General features: G+C 41.8%; 3 protein-coding genes across 3 annotated transcripts; all 3 read left to right on the top strand.

The window, feature by feature from the left end:
* Positions 1-2: 2 nt before the first annotated feature.
* On the top strand, positions 3-14,608 carry LOC310682080 (uncharacterized protein; the record flags this gene model as incomplete). The annotated part of the gene is made up of 4 exons (XM_083450322.1): positions 3-3,637; positions 7,278-9,692; positions 11,922-14,252; positions 14,600-14,608. Exons 1-4 carry the CDS (start codon positions 1,208-1,210, stop codon positions 14,606-14,608), a joined length of 7,185 nt encoding a protein of 2,394 aa, XP_083306448.1. The 5' UTR covers positions 3-1,207.
* Positions 14,609-16,659: 2,051 nt separating this feature from the next.
* On the top strand, positions 16,660-19,804 carry LOC310681130 (protocadherin gamma-B1-like). Its single transcript, XM_083448646.1, has one exon. It carries the CDS (start codon positions 17,044-17,046, stop codon positions 19,498-19,500), a length of 2,457 nt encoding a protein of 818 aa, XP_083304772.1. The 5' UTR covers positions 16,660-17,043; the 3' UTR covers positions 19,501-19,804.
* A 3,657-nt stretch (positions 19,805-23,461) lies between these two features.
* LOC310681143 (protocadherin gamma-A6-like) lies at positions 23,462-26,133 on the top strand (the record flags this gene model as incomplete). Its single annotated transcript, XM_083448659.1, has 1 exon — positions 23,462-26,133. Exon 1 carries the CDS (start codon positions 23,713-23,715, stop codon positions 26,131-26,133), a length of 2,421 nt encoding a protein of 806 aa, XP_083304785.1. The 5' UTR covers positions 23,462-23,712.
* Between the last annotated feature and the right edge of the window lie 415 nt (positions 26,134-26,548).

Raw genomic sequence — 26,548 nt, 5'->3', positions numbered from 1 at the left:
GTAGAGGTAGAATTTTGAACCCCAGATAAGGTGTCATGTGTTGCCTTCTCTGTAAAATGAATGAAAACAGCTTCAGCGGACGGTGTATTCTTCTAGGTAGTTCCACATTCCTACAATGGGTACATCAATGGAAATGTGAGTGCAAGTTTATTTACTCCTTTGTAATGTAACTGTAAGCTGGTTTGATTCCAGAGCTCTTTGGTGAAATTTTGCTGGCATTTTTCTATTTTAAAAAAATGCTATCATTGCTGGAGTTGTAAACACCCTACAATTGCAAAAATTGATGCAGTTTATGAGGCATGTGGGGTTTTTTTGTTCCTGTAAGGAAACAATGAATGGTACCGTGCTGAAATTTGGGGGAGTTGTTTGGGTGACTATATCTGGCAATGTCCTTGAAGGACTATCCTGAAGTTCTACTAATGTGTGAATTGGACAATGCAAAGTATGCTGGGAGGATGCTTGGATTGCCACAAAATTGTTTGATATTTAAGCGAAAGTGGGACTTATTTAGGGATTACAGTATTTGAACACCAGACAAAAATAGTGCTAAAAAAGGTTGCTTTTCCTTATTGTAAATACAAGTGGCAAATCCTCTTGATAACATTAATGAAATGCAGACATCACTGTGTGGGTCAACCTAAAATTATCACAAGCTGAACCTCTGATGGGAATACGTATTAAAAATTCACTTGTGATAATTTCTTAATATTGTTTAGATTTTTTTAATGCACATTAAACATGGAAGAAAGAAATTTGGAACTCTGGTCTCATTGACTGCATACTGAAAAGAGTTCTTAATGGAATGAATAACTATAAGGTCTGATCAATAATCCATTGGGGGGGGTACAACTTGAAAACAATGGTAAAGGGTAAATGAAAAGCAGTTCTCTACATTAGAAATTATATACTATGTACCATTATTGAAATGGCAAATACAGTTCCCCATGTGGACTCAGAGTGTCACTGTTGGACAACGTGGGAGCAGCCATGGCTCAGCATTTCTGAGACTCTTGGAGCAATCTCTCTCTCTCTCTTAACACTTCAGCTGAGCAGAAAGGAAAAGCTTTTATTTTAAAAGCTGCTCAAGAAAGGAAAGCTCTCAGTTTCCCAAGAATCAGCTCAAAAGAACGGTATTGGTACTATCTCACATTAGTGTGCTGGGAGTCTTGCAAACTATACTGAAAGAAGGAAGAAATCAGGAAATGCAATGGATGTAATGGAAGTAAAGCAGGCAGAGAGAACAAGGAAGATCACCAAGAGGCAAGTACTGTTTCTGTTCATATTCTGGTCTGTGTTCTTCTGCCAGGTGGGGTCTGAGAAGGTTCAGTATTCAGTTCCAGAGGAAGCAGAGCAGGGCTCCTTTGTGGGGAACCTTGTTAAAGATCTGGGGTTGGATGTCAGACAGCTGTCAAAGCGCAAGCTTGGTATTTCATCAGAAAAGCAATTCTTTGATCTGAATGAACAAAATGGCAACCTGTATGTGAATGAGAGAATAGACCGGGAAGAGATTTGTGGTAAATCAACTACTTGTGTCCTCAAATTAGAAGTTGTGGCACACAATCCTTTGAATATTTTCCATGTAAATATTTTTATCCAGGACATCAATGATAATGCTCCACATTTTCAGAATGAAAATATTGAGCTTAAATTTAGTGAATCTACTCTGCCAGGAACTCGATTTGCTCTTGGAAATGCTGAAGATGATGATATCGGAATGAACTCCCTCCAGAATTATCAGCTGAGCTCAACTCCATATTTCAAACTAGAAATGAAAGCTGGCAATGATGGTGGCAAATATGCAGAGTTAATATTGCAGAAACAACTGGACAGGGAAAAAGAACAGATGCATCACATGGTCCTTATAGCCATGGATGGTGGAGAACCTCCAAAAACCGGAACAGCCAAAATATTGGTAACAGTTATTGATATTAATGACAATGTCCCTGTTTTCACCCAGGCAATCTATAAAGTGAGCCTGAAGGAGAGTGCACCCAAAGGAACCTCTGTGCTTCAAGTCAAAGCATCTGACAGTGATGAAGGGTCAAATGCTGAGATCACTTATACTTTCAGTGACATCCCGAAAACAGCCAAGCAGAAGTTTCATCTGGATCCCAGAGACGGAACAGTTACACTCATAGAAAGTGTTGATTTTGAAGAAAGTCAATATTATGTGATGATAATTCAGGCAAGTGATGGAGGAGGATTGGCGGCACATTGCAATGTGGAGATTGAGGTTCTTGATGAGAACGACAATGCTCCAGATGTGATCCTTACATCCGTGTCCAGCCCAGTTCCAGAAGATGTCACATCTGGAGCTGTGATTGCTCTCATTAAAGTTCAGGACAGGGATTCTGGGGATAATGGAGAAGTCACCTGTCACCTGAAGGAACTTGTACCTTTCCTGATAGTCTCATCTTCAGATAATTATTTCAAGCTTCTCATAGATGGTGCCCTTGACAGAGAAAGGACTCCCGAGTATAATATTACAATCATAGCCACAGACAAAGGCACACCTCCACTCTCCACACACAAAACCATATCAATACAGATCTCAGATATCAATGATAACCCACCAGCCTTTGAAAAATCATCCTACACTGCCTACGTTCCAGAGAACAACCCATCTGGAGCTTCAATTTTCCACGTCAAGGCCTCTGACCCAGATCTGGATCACAATGCCAGAATCTCTTACTCCATCCTTAAGAGCAACATCAAGGACTTGCCTCTTTCCTCCTATGTCTCCATTAACTCTGAGACTGGGATCATCTACGCCCAACGCTCCTTTGACTATGAGCATTTCAGGGAGTTTCAGATTCAAGTGAAGGCCCAAGATGGAGGTTCTCCACCACTTAACAGCAGTGCCACAGTGACAGTATGTGTTTTAGATCGAAATGATAACGCTCCGCAGATCCTGTACCCCTCACAATCAACTGAGGGCTCACCTTTCTTTGAAATGGTGCCTCGGTCAGCTGAGTCGGGTTATCTGGTGACGAAGGTGGTGGCTGTGGACTCTGATTCGGGACACAATGCCTGGCTCTCCTTCCATCTCCTGCAGGCCACAGAGCCCTCACTCTTCAGCATTGGCTCCCACACAGGAGAGGTGCAAACAGTCCGAGCATTACTTGAGAGAGATGCAGTGAAGCAGAGGCTGGTCATCCTGGTGAAGGACAATGGGCATCCTCCTCTCTCAGCCACCACGACTTTGAGCCTGGTGTTTGCTGAGAACTTCCAGGAGGCTCTTCCAGAAATGAACTCCCAACCAAATGACTCAGAGTATCAGTCTGATCTACAGTTTTATTTGGTATTGGCCTTGACCTTGGTGTCCTTCCTGTTCCTGGTGACGGTGATTCTGACCATTCTGATGAAGCTTCGAAGGTCAAGAAACCCCACTTTCCTTCAGTGCTTTATTCCTGATCCCCATTCAAAGGCTGGTGCCATATTCCCACCCAATTATGAGGACGGAACTTTGCCTTATTCCTACCAGGTCTGTCTGTCCTCTGAATCCAGGAGGAATGAGTTGACATTCCTGCAGCCCACAGTCCAAATAGCAGAGAACATCCTTTGCAATGGCAACTCTGACATTTCTTTGATGGTCAGTGGAGGCAATTTAATTTCTGAAAAGGAAAATGACAGCACGGTGAGTTATATTTCATGTTCCTTATAGGGAATTTGGTGTTGTCACTTGTTTGAGAGTTTATTTGTAAACAGTGGATGTTATCAAACTGGCACTCCAGACAATTCATGCCATGTCACCAGGGATGTAGGTAGGGGGTAGTACTTAGCTGCTACTGCTGCAGATCAAGCTAATGGAATGGGCGTTCTAGCAGTTGTTGAAGGGCAAAATTGCAAGTTGGGGGCAGCCTCAGTTAAAATTATGTAGATGCACATTTGCATGCTGACTTAGGGTTAGAATCTCGGACCAGAGGATGGCATAGCATGTTTGAGTGGAGACAGTGCTTATTCTTCCTTCCTTCCTTCCTTCCTTCCTTCCTTCCTTCCTTCGTAGTATGACTAAAATTGAATATGTAGCTATTTTAATGTTCTGTCTTAAAAAACAGACGTAAAAATATATTACATTGTATATTCTTCAAGAAGTTTGAAAATTTTCTATTTATTGGCCAACTTCTCCTTATTGTTAAACTAAATATTAGAGAGTTTGTGGGAAGTTTTTTATGTGTTGTGGGGAAGGAAATAGCAGGTTGAACATCTTTTGTTGGCGGTCTGCCAACAGAGATAATTACACGGTGATTGATGATAGCCAGACATAAGTCTTGGTTCCCATATTCATTTTGGAAAAAAGAGTGAACAAGAGATTAATCCCTGGTGCTTTGAAAAAGCTGTTTTGTATTGTCAAGAGACCAAGAAGCAGTCAGCTCCTAGGAACTCGGATGGGGGTTAAGCGACTTGAGAGCTGAGGAATTTACATCTTGCCCTAAAGCCATGAAAGAGCTGTGATGGGTATGGGATCTGCAAAAGCCTCCCTTTCTTATTTTTGGGACAGTTATAATTTATAACTGAGGGAGATTTGTCCATCAGCTGGTGATAATTTACATTCAGTGTGTGAGCTGCTTTTGGCTTCAAGAAGAAGGGAAGGGAAATTGAACATTAAAGGGTTGAAGGCAGAACAAAATGCCTATTTTGTGGTTTGAGACAAGAAAGTTTTAAACGAACAATGGAGATCTGTGGTTTTGTATTTTTCAGATTGAGAGTATATAAACGTTCTACACTGTCAAACTGTTATATTATTAAAAATGAATAAAATAATATTTAAAAATGACAACCATAATTTAAAGCACACAGAAAGTTTAAATCACAACAGAATAGATTAAAACAAAATTAAAACTCATACACAGTTGGGTCTGATTGGAAAAGCACAGTGTATGATATGGTGAAGCATTGATGGAAGCTGTCAGTTGTAAAACACTCCTCAGGTCCTGTGACTGCATGCTGGTTGCAGAATGAAAAGAGCTCATGCACAGCCTGTATGTGATCAATGAGTGGAGCAAGTAGTCTGTCTCTCATGGAATCATAGAGTTGCAAGGGACCCAAGGGTCATCTGGTCCAGCCACCTGCAATGCAGGAATCTCAGCTAGAGCATCCATGGCAGATGGCCATACAACCTCTGCTAAAAAAACCTCCAAGGAAGGAGAGATTGTTCAAGATAATGATTGTTCTCATATCATTTCATCTGTTCACCAAGATCTTCAGTGGGAACATTCCTGGTGGTCTCATTACCTGCATCAGTACATGTTCTGGCAACCATGAGAATGGCATTCTCTGTGACGGAACAGTCTGCCCTTTTGAATTCAATATTATGTACAGTGCAGTGTTTTCATCAACATTTAAAGACGTATCTATGTGACCAAGTATTTGCTGGCCATCGGTGTTCAACTCCACTAAGTTGCTGACAACAGTATTATATACTGTACTTTATTATGCATTTTATTGCATTGAACTGGTGCTTATATGTGATATTATACATAACCTAGATATTCTTTGAGTGTGGGACAGGGACTATATAATTATTTTAAATAAATTTAAAAATTCCCCACCTCCAAAAACATATACTAGAAAGACAAAACACAGGCAATGAGCAATAGGGAAAAACAGTGGTCCCTGTACTGACCTATATGCAGACCCAAATATGTCTGCATCATGAACCCAAAATCTCCTTCCCCCTTTGCTTAACAGTCAGAACAGCTAAGAGCATTTGCAATGTATGATTAGAAATTATGACCAGTTGGAACAGTTGTGGCGAACTGTATGTATGAGTGTGCATGTGGTTAGTATTTCTACCTATGCCATCGCCAGTCATGCTTCCATGCTGTAGTAACATAGGTGACAAATGACTATTGAGTCATAACAATGTTAGATGCCCTCTCACCTCTTTGGCTGGGAATGCTTTCCCATGGAAAGGCAATCTGGCCAGGACATACAGCTGCACACCCCTGTATTTGCTGCTTCATATACATTAATGCTGGATCATGCCTAATGTGTCAAAAAGTTTGTTGCCAGTGCATATTCTGTAGTGAGAGATGAAGACTAATTTTGAAAGAAACTTTTATGGCATTGCTTAGTGGATCAGATGCTTGATTTTCTGTCTTCTGGGGGAAAGCATTCAGCAAATTCAGTATAGCAGTTTTAGTAGTCCTGCTGATTTTGTGCAACAAGAAGCAGAAGAGCATCAGGGTCTCCAAGAAAGATGACTGAAAACCATCTACCTCTACTGTTTAACAGGTCATCACATGCTAGTTTTTAATGATGTTTCTTCTGAGCTTGACAACTGATTGTCGCACATAAGCTCATAAGCTGACATTGAAAGTTACCCACCTGCAGTAGTGACATGCATGGTGATGGACAGCTGGTGAATTCACCCCACCCCCACCCCCTTACACTGTTGCCTACCTGGATGGGGCAGCAGTGAGGCTGGAGTCATGTGCATTTAACTGTGGGAACATCTAGCACGGCTGCTGGTGCACCTGCACAGCCCCAACCACACAGTTGTGTCAGCCCAGCCCTGACCAGGTAAGCCCCAGCAACAACACTAGTGTTTGAGGGTGGCTCCACAACTCCACCCCATTGCATGTGCCACCAATCTCTTCCTGCTTCTTATCTCTGTAATGTGAAGTGGTGTAGTAATAATAATTGGCTTTAATTGCATTCGTCTTCGCTTTATTTTCTTCTAGGCACAATGTGAGCAATAAATTAAGGAGAGGAGTGAAGTGCCAGAGGTAGTAAGGATGTACTGGTGGTTTACTAGTGTTGTTTCTCCATCAAGAAAAAAATCTATTGAATATTCCCTTAGAAAAGCGAGCAGAAAACATTGCTGAGAAAGATCCATAACATTTATTCCAGAATTTCCAGTAATGGGGTAGGGCAGGAACCCTGAACACACTTGTCTTTCCTGCTGCTTTTCAATTACAGAAACAAAAGTCCTCACTCTTATTTAGCCTTAGTGGGTAAATTCTAAGGGAAAAGAGTAAAGTTATCCTAGCTATATCTGCATATAATAGCAGTAGTACAGTGAAATTGTGTTTATTTAATTTTCAAAAGTGAGGTTTTTGCAGTTTGGGCTTGATCCTCTGGGTGTCACTGTTCACCAGAACAGAGGAGAAATGTGAAATCCTGCCCAATTGAAGTTGCGTTTCCGTTAAACACAAACACAAAATATCTGAAGGAACAAGCTGCTTGTCAGTGTAAAGAAGAAATGGAAGTGCATTTTCCTTAGAAAAGAGTTGGATACAGCATCATTTGAACCAGAACATAAGAGTCTATAACCTGCTGCAAGGATGGAAGGAATTCAAAGGCTGTGGAATTGCAGAAAGGGAATCTTCCAGTGCCTTTTCATGATGTTTTCTTGGAAGGCAATTTCTGGGCAGATCCACTACTCCATTCCAGAAGAGATGCACAAAGGCTCTTCCGTGGGAAATGTTGCAAAGGACCTGGGAATGGATGGCAAGCAGCTCCCAGACCATGGACTCCGCATTGTTTCTCCTGTAGGTATGATTCAGTACTTTTCTTTGAATGCCAACAATGGCCATTTGCAGATATCTGAGAGAATAGATAGAGAGGAAATTTGTGGAGAAGCAGAGAAATGTATGTTGAAGTTTCAGGTTCTTCTTGAAAGCAAATTGAAGCTTTATGGAATTGAAGTGGAAATTACAGATATAAATGATAATGCTCCCCACTTCCCTCTATGGGAACAGGAGCTGGAAATCAGTGAGGCATCTATACCTGGATTCCAGATCTCTCTTCCCAAAGCTCAAGATCCAGATTGGGGGATAAATTCCGTGCAGAGCTATCAACTCACAGGCAGTAGCCATTTTGCTTTGCATGTGCAAACAGAAGAAAATGGTGTCAGACTTGCTGAACTTGTGTTGGAAAAGTCACTGGACAGAGAGGAACAATCAGCTTACGATCTGCTCCTCATAGCTACTGATGGAGGTGATCCTATCAGGTCTGGCACATTACAAATCCACATCGCTGTCCTTGATGCAAATGACAATGCACCAGTTTTCAGCCAACCTCTCTATGAAGTGAGTGTCAGTGAGAATATCCCCAAGTGGTCCACAGTTTTGACAGCGAGAGCGACTGATATGGATGAAGGAATCTATGGAGACATTAAATACTCTTTCCAACAAATCACAAAGAGAGACTCCCAAATGTTTCTGTTAAATTCCACAACAGGTGAAATCATCCTTATTGGGAATCTTGATTATGAGGAATCATCTTTATATGCATTTGAGATACAAGCCAAAGATGGAGGAGGCCTGAGTGACAAATCAAAAGTTGTGATATCTGTTACGGATATGAATGACAATGCACCTGAATTATCAGTTACCTTTGCCACCAACACCATACTTGAAAGTTCACCATCCCAAACGGTAATTGCCATTTTAAATGTCCAAGACCGAGATTCAGGAATCAATGGGGAAATCACATGTTCAATCCCTAGCAACCTCCCTTTCCAGCTAAAGAAGTCCATGGATAGCTTTTACACTTTGGTGACTGATGGTGCCCTTGACAGGGAACAGGTGTCAATCTTCAATATTACTGTCACTGTTACTGACCATGGAGTCCCCGCTCTTTCTGCAGTGACAGTTATCACACTTCATGTTTTAGATACAAATGACAACCCACCCCTCTTTGAAAAAACAGACTATACTTTCTATTTTGTTGAGAATAACCAAAGAGGAGCCATGGTCTCTTCCTTAAGAGCAAATGATCTTGACTGGGAAGAAAATGCCAGAATAACATATTCCATCACTGATGACCAAAGAAGTGACTCCCGCCTCTCCTCCTACCTCTCCATTAACTCTGAGACGGGGGTTATATACGCTCTGACCTCCTTTGATTATGAAGAGTTTCGAGACATTCGGTTCTGTGTAAAGGCTCAGGATGGAGGTTCTCCACCACTCAGCTCCAACGTCTCAGTGACTCTCTTCATCCTGGACCAGAATGACAATGCTCCCCAAATCCTGTACCCCTCCCCTCCCACCGACGGCTCCACAGGGATAGAGCTGGCCCCTCGCTCCTCTGAGCCAGGCTACCTGGTCACTAAGGTGGTGGCTGTGGATGCGGACTCTGGCCAGAATGCCTGGCTCTCCTACCAGCTCATCAAGGCCACCGAGCCAGGGCTCTTCACTCTGGGGCTCCACACGGGAGAGATCAGGACGGCCCGCTTCTTTTTGGAGAAAGATGCCCTCAAGCAAAGCCTGGTGGTTTTAGTGAAGGACAATGGGCAGCCACCTCTCTCTGCTTCAGCCACTCTGACTGTGGTGCTGGCTGACACCATCCCTGCAATCCTGTCAGACTTGAGCAGCATCTCAGCTCCTGTAGAGCCTCCGTCTGACCTCACCTTCTACCTGGTCCTTGCAGTGGCTTTTGTCTCTTGCTTGTTCTTCACTTTCCTCCTTGTGTTACTGGCCATCAAGTTGCACAGGTGGAGAAATTCTCAGCTGCTTGAGTCAGGGAGTGTGAATTTCAGTGGCGCTCCTATCTCACAGTTTGTGGGGATCGATGGAGTCCAAGCATTTCTGCACTCCTACTGCCAGGAGGTTTCTCTCACTACAGACTCTAGGAAGGCAAATTATTCCAATACTCTGAGCAATAAAGAAGCTTGTGAAGCAAAGGATCCAATCCTACCTGGTGAAGATTTAAACTTGAACAATGAAGGCTTAATCGTAGTCCAGGTGAGCAAACAATTTTAGATTAACATGATTTTTTGTTTTGTTAATATCAGAATATATTTCCCATCTGTCTCTGCTTTCTCATTATATTCAGAACTATGCCAGTCTTCTTTCAGTTCCTTTCAGCCCGCCTTCCTTTAGTCATCACTGGGTATGTGATCCTTCTGTGAAGTATCTTCTTTCATCAAATCTTCATCTTGATGCATCAGATGATCTGTCCTTGTCTCTTATTTTGGACTGCTGGTGGAGGCTCACAAAACCTTGTGCACATCTATAAAAAACATAGTTCCCTACAAATTGAAAACTATCATGTATGGAAGATGGGGAGAAGGCTAGGCTATCATCCTATTTTCATGTGGAGGTGTATTCATCTCCTCCCTCTTTGAACAATGCTTCAGCATGTGAGTTCCTGTGAGATGGATTTAATGCATTCTTAATTGTTTTAACTTAATATGTAGTATTTGGCTTTTATTTCATATTTTTAAGACTCTTTAAAAAACCTGTATCAGTAAATAAGTATATAAATGTGAGCCCTCACCTGCCTTGCTACTGGTAAGTTTAGTTATGCTGCCTCCATAAAAACTAGAGCCAAGTATCCTATGACAAGTAAGTGTTCATTCCCATCTTTCAACCAATAACCTCTTTCCACTACATACCCAACTGCCCACCAGTAAGCTGATACTGGGATTCTCATTGCTACAAGATTTCTTTTTTTAAAAAGTAATAATGAATTTACTTAACTCTTTTATTGGCTGAGTTATTTTGGCTGTTGGTATATTTTAGCATGATAAAATGAGGAGATTCAATGGTGAGGGGACTCTGGGAAGAAATTTACAAGTAATTGTAGTCTAAGATTGGTTGCATAATGCTCCTTGTAATTTGCAACCTTCACCCGCTATTGAACTACAGCAGCAACACACAAATGGGGTTTTTTTGTGTGTGGGGGCGTATTTTCTACTTTAATGAGATTTCCAGTGTAAGGTAGGGGTAGAATTTTGAACCCCAGAGAAGGTGTCGTGTGTTGCCTTCTCCCTGTAATATGAATGAAAACAGCTTCAGCCGAAGGTGTGTTCTTCTAGGTAGTTCCACACTGCTACAATGGGTGCATCACTGGAAATGTGACTGCAAGTTTATTTACTCCTCTGTCACATGACTGTAAGCTGTTTTGATTCCAGTGCTGTTTGGTGACATGTGCCTTATATTTTTCTATTTAAAATATGCTGTCATGGTTGGTGTTGTAAACACACTACAGTGGCAAGAATTGATGCATTTGGGGGACATTTTATGAGGCATGTGGGGGTTTTGTTTTTTGTTCCCGTAAGGAAAACAATGCATGGTAACTTGCTGAAATTTGGGGAAGTTGTTTGTGTGACCATTTCTGACAATGTCCTAGAAGGACTATCCTGTAGTTCTACTAATGTGTGAATTGGACAATGCAAAGTATGCTGGGAGGATGCTTGGATTCCCACAAAATTGTTTGACGTTTAAGGCCCATCCCTATTTTCCTGTTCACAAATACATTTTGTTTAAATGTACTGGCTGAAAACACAATCACTATGTGAGTCAACCTAAAATTATCACAAGCTGAACCTCTGAAAGGAATACGTATTAAAAATTCACTTGTGATAATTTCCTAATATTATTTAGATTTTTTTTAATGCACATTAAACATGGAAGAAAGAAGTTTGGAACTCTAGTCTCATTGACCTGCATTCTGAAAAGAGTTCTTAATGGAGTGAACAATTATAAGGTCTGATCAACAATCCATTGGGGGTGTACAACTTGAAAACACTGGTAAAGGGTAAATTAAAAGCAGTTCTTTACATTAGAAATTATATACATTGTACCATTATTGAAATGGCAAATACAGTTCCCCATGTGGACTCAGAGTGTCACTGTTGGACAACGTGGGAGCAGCCATGGCTCAGCATTTGTGAGGCTCTTGGAGCAGTCTCTCTTTTAACACATCAGCTGAGCAGAAAGGAAAAGCTTTTCTTTTAAAAGCTGCTCAAGAAAGGAAAGCTCTCAGTTTCCCAAGAATCAGCTGAAAAGAACGTTATTGGTACTATCTCACATAAGTGTACTGGGAGTCTTGCAAACTATACTGAAAGAAGGAAGAAATCAGGAAATGCAATGGATGTGATGGAAGTAAAGCAGGCAGAGAGAACAAGGGAGATCACCAAGAGGCAAGTACTGTTTCTGTTCATATTCTGGTCTGTGTTCTTCTGCCAGGTGGGGTCTGAGAAGGTTCAATATTCAGTTCCAGAGGAAGCAGAGCAGGGCTCCTTTGTGGGGAACCTTGTTAAAGATCTGGGGTTGGACGTCAGAGAGCTGTCAAAGCGCAAGCTTGGTATTTCTTCAGAAAAGCAATTCTTTGATTTGAATGAACAAAATGGGAACCTGTATGTGAATGAGAGGATAGACCGGGAAGACATTTGTGGTAAATCATCTACTTGTGTCCTCAAATTAGAAGTTGTGGCACACAATCCTTTGAATATCTTCCACGTAAATATTTTTATCCAGGACATCAATGATAATGCTCCACATTTTCAGAATGAAAATATTGAGCTTAAATTTAGTGAATCTACTCTGCCAGGAACTCGATTTGCTCTTGGAAATGCTGAAGATGATGATATCGGAATGAACTCCCTCCAGAATTATCAATTGAGCTCAACTCCATATTTCAAACTAGAAATTCAAGCTGGCAATGATGGTGGCAAATATGCAGAATTAATATTGCAGAAACAACTGGACAGGGAAAAGGAACAGATGCACAACATGGTCCTTACAGCCATGGATGGTGGAGAACCTCCAAAAACCGGAACAGCCAAAATATTGGTAACAGTTATTGATATTAATGACAATGCTCCTGTTTTCACCCAGACAATCTATAAAGTGAGCCTGAAGGAAAGTGCACCCAAAGGAACCTCTGTGCTTCAAGTCAAAGCATCTGACAGTGATGAAGGTTCAAATGCTGAGATCACTTACACTTTCAGTGACATCCCGAAAACAGCCAAGCAGAAGTTTCATCTGGATCCCAGAGATGGAACCATTGCACTTATAGAAAGTGTTGATTTTGAAGACAGTCAATATTATGTGATGATAATTCAGGCAAGTGATGGAGGAGGCGTGGCGGCACATTGCAAAGTGGAGATTGAAGTTCTTGATGAGAATGACAATGCTCCAGAGGTGATCCTTAAATCCGTGTCCAGCCCAGTCCCGGAAGATGTCACATCTGGAGCTGTGATTGCTCTCATTAAAGTTCAGGACAGGGATTCTGGGGATAATGGAGAAGTCACCTGTCACCTGAAGGAACTTGTACCTTTCCTGATAGTCTCATCTTCGGATAATTATTTCAAGCTCCTTATAGATGGTGCCCTTGACAGAGAAAGGACTCCAGAGTATAATATTACAATCACAGCCACAGACAAAGGGACCCCTCCACTCTCCACACACAAAACCATATCAATACAGATCTCAGATATAAATGATAACCCACCAGCCTTTGAAAAATCATCCTACACTGCCAACGTTCCAGAGAACAACCCATCTGGAGCTTCAATTTTCCACGTCAAGGCCTCTGACCCAGATCTGGATCGCAATGCCAGAATCACTTACTCCATCCTTCACAGCAACATCAAGGACCTGCCTCTTTCCTCCTATGTCTCCATTAACTCTGAGACTGGGATCATCTATGCCCAACGCTCCTTTGACTATGAGCAATTCAGGGAGTTTCAGATTCAAGTGAAGGCCCAAGATGGAGGTTCTCCACCACTCAATAGCAGTGCCACAGTGACAGTATGTGTTTTGGATCGAAATGATAACGCTCCGCAGATCCTGTACCCCTCACAACCAACAGAGGGCTCACCTTTCTTTGAGATGGTGCCTCGGTCAGCTGAGTCGGGTTATCTGGTGACGAAGGTGGTGGCGGTGGACTCTGATTCGGGACACAATGCCTGGCTCTCCTTCCATCTCCTGCAGGCCACAGAGCCCTCACTCTTCAGCATTGGCTCCCACACAGGAGAGGTGCAAACAGTCCGAGCATTACTTGAGAGAGATGCAGTGAAGCAGAGGCTGGTCATCCTGGTAAAGGACAATGGGCATCCTCCTCTCTCAGCCACCACGACTTTGAGCCTGGTGTTTGCTGAGAACTTCCAGGAGGCTCTTCCAGAAATGAACTCCCAACCAAATGACTCGGAGTATCAGTCTGACCTACAGTTTTATTTGGTATTGGCCTTGACCTTGGTGTCCTTTTTGTTCCTGGTGACAGTGATACTGACCATTCTGATGAAGCTTCGAAGGTCAAGGAACCCCACTTTCCTTCAGTGCTTTATTCCTGACCCCCATTCAAAGGCTGGTGCCATATTCCCACCCAATTATGAGGACGGAACTTTGCCTTATTCCTACCAGGTCTGTCTGTCTTCTGAATCCAGGAGGAATGAGCTGACTTTCCTGCAGCCCACAGTCCAAATAGGAGAGAACATCCTTTGCAATGGCAACTCTGACATTTCTTTGATGGTCAGTGGAGGTAATTTAAATTCTGAAAAGGAAAATGACAGCACGGTGAGTTATATTTCATGTTCCTTATAGGGAATTCGGTGTGTTATCACTTGTTTGAGAGTTTATTTGTAAACAGTGGATGTTATCAAACTGGCACTCCAGACAATTCATGCCATGTTACCAGGAAGATAGGTAGGGAGTAATACTGAACTCCTATTGCTGCAGAGCAACCTAATGGGATGGATTTTTCAGCAGTTGTTGGGGGACATAACTGTAAATTGTCGAAGCCTCAGTCTGAATTATCTAGATACCTATCTTCATGCTGACTTAGGGTAATGATCTGGGACCACAGCAAAGCATGTTTGAGTGGAGATAGTGCTAAATTGTTCTCTTTCTTTCTTTCTTTGCAGCATGACTAAAATTGAATATGTAGCTATTTTAATGTTCTCTCTTTAAGAATATACGGTATATGCAAGAACAAACACAAAAACATCCTACATAGTATATGCTTCAAGAAGTTTGCAATTTTTTTAGTTATTGGCAAAATTCTCCTTATTATCAAACTAAATATTAGGAAGTTTGTGGAGAGCTTTTTATGTGTTATGGGGAAGGAAATAGCGGATTGAACATCTTTTGTTGGCAGTCTGCCCGCAGGGATAATTACATGGTGATTGATAATAGCCAGACATAAGTCTTGGTTCCCATATTCATTTTGGAAAAAAGAGTGAACAAGAGATCTCTGGTGCTTTGAAAAAACTGTTTTCTGTGTTCAAGAGACCAAGAAGCAGTCAGCTCCTAGGAATTCGGATGGGGGTTAAGCGACTTGAGAGCTGAGGAATTTACAGCTTGCCCTAAAGCCATGTAAGAGCCGTGATGGGTATGGGATATGCAAAAGCCCCCCTTTCTTAATAAATTATTTTTGGGACAGTTAAAATCTATAACTGAGGGAGATTTGTCCAGTTTTAACGATGGAAATCTGTATTTTTGCATTTTTTAGATTGAGATATATAAATGTTCTACATTGTTAAACTTTTACATTATTAAAAATGAATAAAAATAATATTTTAAAAATGACAACCATAATTCAAAGCACACAGAAATTTAAAATCACAACAGAATAGATTAAACAAATTAAAGCAAATTAAAAATGCAAGCAATTGTATATAAGATTGGTTGCATCATGCTCCTTATAACTTGGAACCTTCACCCTGTGTCAGAAAACAACAGCAACACACTAACTTCTTGGGGGGGGGGGGCTGTATTTCTACCCCATTGAGATTTCCAATATAAGGTGAGGGTAGAATTTTGAATCCCAGAAAATATATGTGTCTGTGGTGTCAGAAGAAGAGTGCTTGACATTGTCCAGACATCCCAAGCCGGAAAACACTTACTTGTTGGATGTGTTTCTGACCCTATTAAGAAACTCACAAGAAAACTGTCCTTGGTTAGAAAGAAGTCCCCAAATAACATTATATGGTTTGTGCCAAGTTATTGACGCAGCTGTAAGTGGTAGGGGCTGAACTTTGGAGATGTTGTAAGGGTGACCATTTGTGACAATGTCCTGGAAGTCCGTTCATTGCAGAATGAAAATTTCACTGGAGCGTGTGGGGTGGCAATGCTTTGATTCACACAAAATTGTATGATGGTTAAAGAGAAACTGGAAATGATTTAATATTGGGAACACATGGGAATAAATGGTGCTAGAAATAGTTGCATTGCATTATTGTAAATACAAGTGGTAAAATATTTTGATCACATTCATCAAATGCACATTGGTTAGTTTGGTCTTTCAGTATTTTATTCCTTTACAGAAACTTTTTTAACAGAATAATGCAAATGTATAGAGATATCAATGCTATGTTTAAACTGAATGAAAGACAGCAAATAAAGAGTGCAGCTAGCTTTAGCCCAGGGCCTATGGGAAGATTTTAAATATAATCTCTCCCATCTTTTTTAATCACTTTAATTCAGCGAGGACCCAGTTTTCTTTGAATTAATTTCAAGCATAAAATGGGTTTTACCAGTACCGTTAGCTAAAGCTCCCTGCCATTTCTTCCCCTTTTCAAGTAAAAAAAAATCATGTTTGAAAACGTGTGGGGTGCTGGTGGGAACTGTCAGTGGGCAGAGGTAGGAGAGTCCTATCTAACCTCAAACCAGAAATGATGTTCCTGAACATGCACAGAAGAGGAATTTCCTGCCAGAGAGCATGTCAATTGTAGTTCCCTCTGCCTCCTGATCCAGTAAAGGAGACATTGACAAACCCTGTGTACCCTGACAAGGAATTACACTCTGGAAGACCACAATTTCTTTAGAAGCCTCTGGAAACAAACCTTCTATATCTGATGAGCCCTCCTCACCAACAGGCATCCCCTGGGTTTTCTGGGTTTTCTTGTTTTTTTTCCACTTCTTTTTAAAGAAATAAAATAAAGCAATGATGCTGAATGGTGAGGGGCTGGGAAGCGAAGAGGCTGCACACAAGTGATGGAGAAGAAATTTGTTTCAGATTGCATTTAAAGGTGTACTTGTATTACAAGCAATTCCCTACTTAAGAGATAAAATTCCATGTAGAATTGTAGAAATAGTAAAAGCAGTTCACCGTATGGACTCAGAGTGTCACTGTTGGACAACGTGGGAGCAGCCATGGCTCAGCATTTCTGAGACTCTTGGAGCAGTTTCTCTCTCTTAACACTTCAGCTGAACAGAAAGGAAAAGCTTTTATTTTAAAAGCTGCTCAAGAAAGGAAAGCTCTCAGTTTCCCAAAGATCAGCTGAAAAGAACAATATTTCTATTATCTCACATGTGTACTGGGAGTCTTGAAAACTGAAGTGAAGGAAGGAGGAAATCAGAAACAACAATGGATGTGATGGAAGTAAAGCAGGCAGAGAGAACAAGGAAGATCATCAGGAGGCAAGTACTATTTCTGTTCATATTCTGGTCTGTGTTCTTCTGCCAGGTGGGGTCTGATCAGGTTCAATATTCAGTTCCAGAGGAAGCAGAGCAGGGCTCCTTTGTGGGGAACCTTGTTAAAGATCTGGGGTTGGATGTCAGAGAGCTGTCAAAGCGCAAGCTTGGTATTTCTTCAGAAAAGCAATTCTTTGATCTGAATGAACAAAATGGCAACCTGTATGTGAATGAGAGGATAGACCGGGAAGAGATTTGTGGGGAATCATCCACTTGTGTCCTCAAATTAGAAGTTGTGGCACACAATCCTTTGAATATTTTCCACATAAATATTTTTATCCAGGACATTAATGATAATGCCCCACATTTCCAGAATGAAAATATTGAGCTTAAATTTAGTGAATCTACTCTGCCAGGAACTCGATTTGCTCTTGGAAATGCTGAAGATGATGATATCGGAATGAACTCCCTCCAGAATTATCAATTGAGCTCAACTCCATATTTCAAACTAGAAATTCAAGCTGGCAATGATGGTGGCAAATATGCAGAATTAATATTGCAGAAACAACTGGACAGGGAAAAGGAACAGATGCATCACATGGTCCTTACAGCCATGGATGGTGGAGAACCTCCAAAAACCGGAACAGCCAAAATATTGGTAACAGTTATTGATATTAATGACAATGCCCCTGTTTTCACCCAGACAACATATAAAGTGAGTCTGAAGGAGAGTGCACCCAAAGGAACCTCTGTGCTTCAAGTCAAAGCATCTGACACTGATGAAGGGTCCAATGCTGAGATCACTTATACTTTCAGTGACATCCCAAAAACAGCCAAGCAGAAGTTTCATCTGGATCCCAGAGATGGAACAGTTACACTCATAGAAAGTGTTGACTTTGAGGACAGACAGAAATATGTTATGAAAATTCAGGCAAGTGATGGAGGAGGCTTGGCAGCACATTGCAATGTGGAGATTGAGGTTCTTGATGAGAATGACAATGCTCCAGATGTGATCCTTACATCCGTGTCCAGCCCAGTCCCGGAAGATGTCACATCTGGAGCTGTGATTGCTCTCATTAAAGTTCAGGACAGGGATTCTGGGGATAATGGAGAAGTCACCTGTCACCTGAAGGAACTTGTACCTTTCCTAATAGTCTCATCTTCGGACAATTACTTCAAGCTCCTCATAGATGGTGCCCTTGACAGAGAAAGGACTCCCGAGTATAATATTACCATCACAGCCACAGACAAAGGCACACCTCCACTCTCCACACACAAAACCATATCAATACAGATCTCAGATATCAATGATAACCCACCAGCCTTTGAAAAATCTTCCTACACTGCCTACGTTCCAGAGAACAACCCATCTGGAGCTTCAATTTTCCACGTCAAGGCCTCTGACCCAGATCTGGATCGCAATGCCAGAATCACTTACTCCATCCTTCACAGCAACATCAAGGACCTGCCTCTCTCCTCCTATGTCTCCATTAACTCTGAGACTGGAATCATCTATGCCCAACGCTCCTTTGACTATGAGCAATTCAGGGAGTTTCAGATTCAAGTGAAGGCCCAAGATGGAGGTTCTCCACCACTCAATAGCAGTGCCACAGTGACAGTATGTGTTTTGGATCGAAATGATAACGCTCCGCAGATCCTGTACCCCTCACAATCAACCGAGGGCTCACCTTTCTTTGAGATGGTGCCTCGGTCAGCTGAGTCGGGTTATCTGGTGACGAAGGTGGTGGCGGTGGACTCTGATTCGGGACACAATGCCTGGCTCTCCTTCCATCTCCTGCAGGCCACAGAGCCCTCACTCTTCAGCATTGGCTCCCACACAGGAGAGGTGCAAACAGTCCGAGCATTACTTGAGAGAGATGCAGTGAAGCAGAGGCTGGTCATCCTGGTGAAGGACAATGGGCATCCTCCTCTCTCAGCCACCACAACTTTGAGCCTGGTGTTTGCTGAGAACTTCCAGGAGGCTCTTCCGGAAATGAACTCCCAACCAAATGACTCAGAGTATCAGTCTGATCTACAGTTTTATTTGGTATTGGCCTTGACCTTGGTGTCCTTTCTGTTCCTGGTGACGGTGATACTGACCATTCTGATGAAGCTTCGAAGGTCAAGGAACCCCACTTTCCTTCAGTGCTTTATACCTGACCCCCATTCAAAGGCTGGTGCCATATTCCCACCCAATTATGAGGACGGAACTTTGCCTTATTCCTACCAGGTCTGTCTGTCCTCTGAATCCAGGAGGAATGAGTTGACATTCCTGCAGCCCACTGTCCAAATAGCAGAGAACATCCTTTGCAATGGCAACTCTGACATTTCTTTGATGGTCAGTGGATGTAATTTAATTTCTGAAAAGGAAAATGACAGCACGGTGAGTTATATTTCATGTTCCTTATAGGGAATTTGGTGTTATCACTTGTTTGAGAGTTTAATTGTAAACAGTGGATGTTATCAAACTGGCACTCCAGACAATTCATGCCATGTCACCAGGGAAGTAGGTAGGGGGTAGTACTGAGCTGCTACTGCTGCAGATGAAGCTCATGGAATGGGCCTTCTAGCAGTTGTTGAAGGGCAAAATTGCAGGTTGGGGGGAGCCTCAGTTAGAATTATGCAGATGCATATTAGCATGCAGACCTAGGGTGAGAATCTCGGACCACAGGATGGCATAGCATGTTTGAGTGGAGACAGTGCTTATCCTTCCTTCCTTCCTTCCTTCCTTCCTTCCTTCCTTCCTTCCTTCGTAGTATGACTAAAATTGAATATGTAGCTATTTTAATGTTCTGTCTTTAAAAAACCAAGAAAAACAGACATCAAAAAATATTACATTGTATATTCTTCAAGAAGTTTGAAAATTTTCTACTTATTGGCCAACTTCTCCTTGTTGTTAAACTAAATATTAGAGAGTTTGTGGGGAGTTTTTTATGTGTTGTGGGGAAGGAAATAGCGGGTTGAACATCTTTTGTTGGCTTTCTGCCAACAGAGATAATTACATGGTGATTGATGATAGCCAGACATAAGTCTTGGTTCCCATATTCATTTTGGAAAAAAGAGTGAACAAGAGATTAATCCCTGGTGCTTTGAAAAAGCTGTTTTGTATTGTCAAGAGACCAAGAAGCAGTCAGCTCCTAGGAACTCGGATGGGGGTTAAGCGACTTGAGAGCTGAGGCATTTACATCTTGCCCCAAAGCCATGAAAGAGCCATGATGGGTATGGGATCTGCAAAAGCCTCCCTTTCATAATTATTTTTGGGACAGTTATAATTTATAACTGAGGGAGATTTGTCCATCAGCTGGTGATAATTTACATTCAGTGTGTGAGCTGCTTTTGGCTTCAAGAAAAAGGGAAGGGAAATTGAACATTAAAGGGTTGAAGGCAGAACAAAATGCCTATTTTGTGGTTTGAGAGAAGAAAGTTTTAAACGAACAATGGAGATCTGTGGTTTTGTATTTTTCTGATTGGGAGTATATAAATGTTCTACATTGTTAAACTGTTATATTATTAAAAATGAATAAAATAATATTTAAAAATGACAACCGTAATTTAAAGCACACATAAAGTTTAAATCACAACAGAATAGATTAAAACAAATTAAAAATCATACACTGTTGGGTCTGATTGGAAAAGCACAGTGTATGATATGGTGAAGCATTGATGGAAGCTGTCAGTTGTAAAACACTCCTCAGGTCCTGTGACTGCATGCTGGTTGCAGAATGAATAGAGCTCATGCACAGCCTTTGTTTGACCAATTAGTGGGGCAAGTAGTCTGTCTCTCATGGAATCATAGAGTTGTAAGGGACCCAAGGGTCATCTGGTCCAACCCCCTGCAATGCAGGAATCTCAGCTAGAGCATCCATGGCAGATGGCCATACAACCTCTGCTAAAAAAACCTCTTAGGAAGGAGAGTCCACAACTTCCCAAAGGAGACTGTCCCAATATATCACAAAAGATTAATGAAGATTAATGAAGCACTCCTAAATTCTCAACATTTTACCTCATCCTTTCTAAAACAACTTAACACAAGTTTATTCAAACAGTATGTATGTAGGTGAGTGTGCATGTGGCTAGTATTTCTACCTATACCATTGCCAGTCATGCTTCCATGCTGTAGTAACATAGGTGACAAATGACTATTGAGTCATAACAATGTTAGATGACCTCTCACCTCTTTGGCTGGGAATGCTTTCCCATGGAAAGGCAATCTGGTAAGGACATACAGCTGCACACCCCTGTATTTGCTGCTTCATGTACATTAATGCTGGATCATGCCTAATGTGTCAAAAAGTTTGTTGCCAGTGCATATTCTGTAGTGAAAGATGAAGACTAATTTTGAAAGAAACTTTTATGGCATTGCTTAGTGGATCAGATGCTTGATTTTCTGTCTTCTGGGGGAAAGCATTCAGCAAATTCAGTATAGCAGTTTTAGTAGTCCTGCTGATTTTGTGCAACAAGAAGCAGAAGAGCATAAAGATCTCCAAGAAAGATGACTGAGAACCATCTACCTCTACTGTTTAACAGGTCATCACATGCTAGTTTTTAATGATGTTTGTTCTGAGCTTGACAACTGATTGTCGCACATAAGCTCATAAGCTGACATTGAAAGTTACCCACCTGCAGTAGTGACATGCATGGTGGTGGGCAGCTGGTAAATTCACCCCACCCCACCCCCACGCACTGTTGCCTACCTGGATGGGGCAGCAGTGAGGCTGGAGTCATGTGCTTTTAACTGTGGGAACATCTAGCACGGCTGCTGGTGCACCTGCACAGCCCCAACCACACAGTTGTGTCAGCCCAGCCCTGAGCAGGTAAGCCCCAGCAACAACACTAGTGTTGGAGGGTGGCTCCACAACTCCACCCCATTGCATGTGCCACCAATCTCTTCCTGCTTCTTTTTATCTCTGTAATGTGAAGTGGTGTAGTAATAATAATTGGCTTTAATTGCATTCGTCTTGGCTTTATTGTCTTCTAGGCACAATGTGAGCAATAAATTAAGGAGGACATGGACTTCTTTGCACTGTGCAGTCATACTTGGTGTTTATATAGCACTTTAGTGTAGAAAATGGTTGACATACATTCCCTTGTAACTCTTCAATAACCCAGAAAGATAGATCAGCATTATTTTCCTCATGTTGTGGATGAGATGGAGAGAGGATTCATTTAGATGTGGCAGTTATTGCATTAGTTTTCCTGACTAGAACGCTAGTGCTTCTATTCTGGTTTTCCAGTGATCCTTTCACCCGGCAGTACCATTTGCGTTATGTGTATATTTTTGACCAATATATCAGCATATCAATATATGAGCAATATATCGTGTTCCACTAAATTTCATTCACACCAGTGTGCGTGGTGTGACGCAACAATGAACATCATTGGACAACATTGCCACTATTCCACCCATGGCTGTGCATGTATTCATTCCCCCATGTATATGGCCCCAAATTTCATCAGTTTACTCCTGCGATTTTCCGGTTTAAGGGAGCAGCAAATGGATTTTTTTCTGAAATTAAATAACATGGAAATGATGTGGCTTTCATGCCATGTGAAAACTTGAATATAATGCAGAAAATAATAGTTAGGGAAACATCAGGGAAACTGAGGAAACTGCTGTGTGAACTCAACCAGAGAGTGAGGAGGGAGGGAGTCTTCCCAAGGACAACTAATGAGCTCATGGTTGAAGTTTGATTTGAACTGGGGCACTCCTGATATACATCTACTACCCAGGACAGCCCTATATGAACAATCTCCTCAAGTGTAAACAAAGAAAACCTGATGGTGCAACGTTCTGAATCTTGTGTGGGGCCCCTACAAGTAGAGTAAGCTCCCCACCTCAGACCTTGGTCCTCAAATTCATGGAAGGATCTAGATTGTGTACAGCTGAAATGCTGGCCAGGAAAGGACTAAGAAGCACTCCATATTTCTCCTCAGGTGTTTGCTCATGTACAGAAAGTGTATGCCCGAGTAGGGCTTATGTAACACGTACCTAAAAATAAAAATTCAGTTTGAAGATGAACAGCGTAGAGATGTGAATGAACAAATAGGAGCTGAGAGGAGTGAAGTGCCAGAGGTAACAAGAATGTACTGGTGGTTTACTAGTGTTGTTTCTCCATCAAGAAAAAAATCTATTGAATATTCCCTTAGAAAAGCCAGTCGAAAACATTGCTGAGAAAGATCCATAACATTTATTCCAGAATTTCCAGTAATGGGGTAGGGCAGGAACCCTAAACACACTTGTCTTTCCTGCTCCTTTTCAAGTTGATTACAGCAAGTCTTATTTATCCTTAGTGGGTAAATTCTAAGGGAAAAGAATAAAGTTATCCTAGCTATAGCTGCACATAATAGCAGTAGTACAGTGAAATGGTGTTTATTTAATTTTCAAAAGTGAGGTTTTTGCAGTTTGGGCTTGATCCTCTGGGTGTCACTGTTCACCAGAACAGAGGAGAAATGTGAAATCCTGCCCAATCGAAGTTGCCTTTCGGTTAAACACAAACAAAAATATCTGAAGGAACAAGCTGCTTGTCAGTGTAAAGAAGAAACAGAAGTGCATTTTTCTTTAAAAAAATTGGATACAGCATCATTTGAATCAGAATCTAAGGGCCTTTAACCTGCTGCAAGGATGGAAGGAACTCAGAGGCTGTGGAACTGCAGAAAGGGAATCTTCCAGTGCCTTTTCATGATGTTTTCTTGGAAGGCAGTTTCTGGGCAGATCCACTACTCCATTCCAGAAGAGATGCACAAAGGCTCTTCCGTGGGGAATGTTGCAAAGGACCTGGGAATGGATGGCAAGCAGCTCCCAAACTATGGACTGCGCATTGTTTCCCCTGTAGGTATGATTCAGTACTTTTCTTTGAATGCCAACAATGGCCATTTGCAGATATCTGAGAGAATAGATAGAGAGGAAATTTGTGGAGAGGCAGAGAAATGTATGTTGAAGTTTCAGGTTCTTGTTGAAAGCAAATTGAAGCTTTATGGAATTGAAGTGGAAATTACAGATATAAATGATAATGCTCCCCACTTCCCTCTATGGGAACAGGAGCTGGAAATCAGTGAGGCATCTATACCTGGATTCCGAATGCCTCTTCCCAAAGCTCAAGATCCAGATTGGGGGATAAATTCAGTGCAGAGCTATCAACTCACAGGCAGTAGCCATTTTGCTTTGCATGTGCAAACAAAAGAAAATGGTGTCAAACTTGTTGAACTTGTGTTGGAAAAGTCACTGGACAGAGAGGAACAATCAGCATACGATCTGCTTCTCACAGCTACTGATGGAGGTGATCCCATCAGGTCTGGCACATTACAAATCCACATTGTTGTCCTTGATGCAAATGACAATGCACCAGTTTTCAACCAACCTCTCTATGAAGTAAGTGTGAATGAGAATATTCCCAAGTGGTCCACACTTTTGACAGTGAGAGCGACTGATATGGATGAAGGAATCAATGGAGACATTAAATACTCTTTCCAAGAAATTACAAAGAAAGACTCCCAAATGTTTCTGTTAAATTCCACAAGAGGTGAAATCATCCTTATTGGGAATCTTGATTATGAAGAATCATCTTTATATGCATTTGAGATACAAGCCAAAGATGGAGGAGGCCTGAGTGACAGATCAAAAGTTGTGATATCTGTTACGGATCTGAATGACAATGCACCTCAATTATCAGTTACCTTTGCCACCAACACCATACTTGAAAGTTCACCATCCCAAACGGTAATTGCCATTTTAAATGTCCAAGACCGAGATTCAGGAATCAATGGGGAAATCACATGTTCAATCCCTAGCAATCTCCCTTTTCAGCTGAAGAAGTCCATGGATAACTTTTACAGTTTGGTGACTGATGGTGTCCTTGACAGGGAACAGGTGTCTGTCTTCAATATTACTGTCACTGTTACCGACCATGGAGTCCCCCCTCTTTCTACAGTCACAGTTATCACACTTCATGTTTTAGACACAAATGACAACCCACCCCTCTTTGAAAAAACAGACTATACTTTCTATTTTGTTGAGAATAACCAAAGAGGAGCCATGGTCTCTTCCTTAAGAGCAAATGATCTTGACTGGGAAGAAAATGCCAGAATAACATATTCCATCACTGATGACCAAGGAAGTGACTCCCGCCTCTCCTCCTACCTCTCCATTAACTCTGAGACGGGGGTTATATATGCTCTGACCTCCTTTGATTATGAAGACTTTCGAGACATTCGGTTCCATGTAAAGGCCCAAGATGGAGGTTCTCCATCACTCAGCTCCAATGTCTCAGTGACTCTCTTCATCCTGGACCAGAATGACAATGCTCCCCAAATCCTATACCCCTCCCCTCCCACTGATGGTTCCACAGGGATAGAGCTGGCCCCTCGCTCCTCAGAGCCAGGCTACCTGGTCACTAAGGTGGTGGCGGTGGATGCGGACTCTGGCCAGAATGCCTGGCTTTCCTACCAGCTGATCAAGGCCACTGAGCCAGGGCTCTTTACTCTGGGGCTCCACACAGGAGAGATCAGGACGGCCCGCTTCTTTCTGGAGAAAGATGCCCTCAAGCAAAGCCTGGTGGTTTTAGTGAAGGACAATGGGCAGCCACCTCTCTCTGCTTCAGCCACTCTGACCGTTGTGCTGGCTGACACCATCCCTGCAATCCTGTCGGATCTGAGCAGCATCTCAGCTCCTGTAGAGCCTCCGTCTGACCTCACCTTCTACCTAGTCCTTGCAGTGGCTTTTGTCTCTTGCTTGTTCTTCACTTTCCTCCTTGTGTTACTGGCCATCAAGTTGCACAGGTGGAGAAATTCTCAGCTGCTTGAGACGGGGAGTGTAAATTTCAGTGGCGCTCCTATCTCACAGTTTGTGGGGATTGATGGAGTCCGAGCATTTCTGCACTCCTACTGCCAGGAGGTTTCTCTCACTACAGACTCTAGAAAGGCAAATTATTCCAATACTCTGAGCAATAAAGAAGCTTGTGAGGCAAAGGATCCAATCCTACCTGGTGAAGATTTAAACTTGAACAATGAAGGCTTAATCGTAGTCCAGGTGAGCAAACAATTTTAGATTAACATGCTTTTTTGTTTTCTTAATATTAGACTATATTTCCCGTCTACCTCTGCTTTCTCATTATATTCAGAACTATGTCAGTCTTCTTTCTATTACTTTCAGCTCCGCCTTCTTTTAGTTATTACTTTATATGTGATCCTTCTGTGAAGTATCTTCTTACAACAAATCTTTATCTTGATGCATCCGATGATCAGTCTTTTTCGCTTACTTTGGACTGCTGGTGGAGGCTCACAAAACCTTGTGCACATCTATAAAAACACATAGTTCACTACATATTGAAACTATCATGTAATGGAGATAGGGAGAAGGCTAGGCTCATCCTATTTTCATGTGCAGTAGGTGAGATCCTGTGAGATTGATTCTAAATTGTTTTAGCTTTGTATGTTGTATTTGGCTTTTATTTCATATTTTT

Source organism: Podarcis tiliguerta (genome assembly GCF_965153285.1).
Source record: "Podarcis tiliguerta genome assembly, chromosome: 7".
In the NCBI taxonomy this organism is placed as follows: domain Eukaryota; kingdom Metazoa; phylum Chordata; class Lepidosauria; order Squamata; family Lacertidae; genus Podarcis; species Podarcis tiliguerta.
Note: the sequence above shows the minus strand (reverse complement) of the source record. Positions and strands in the feature narration are given on the sequence as shown.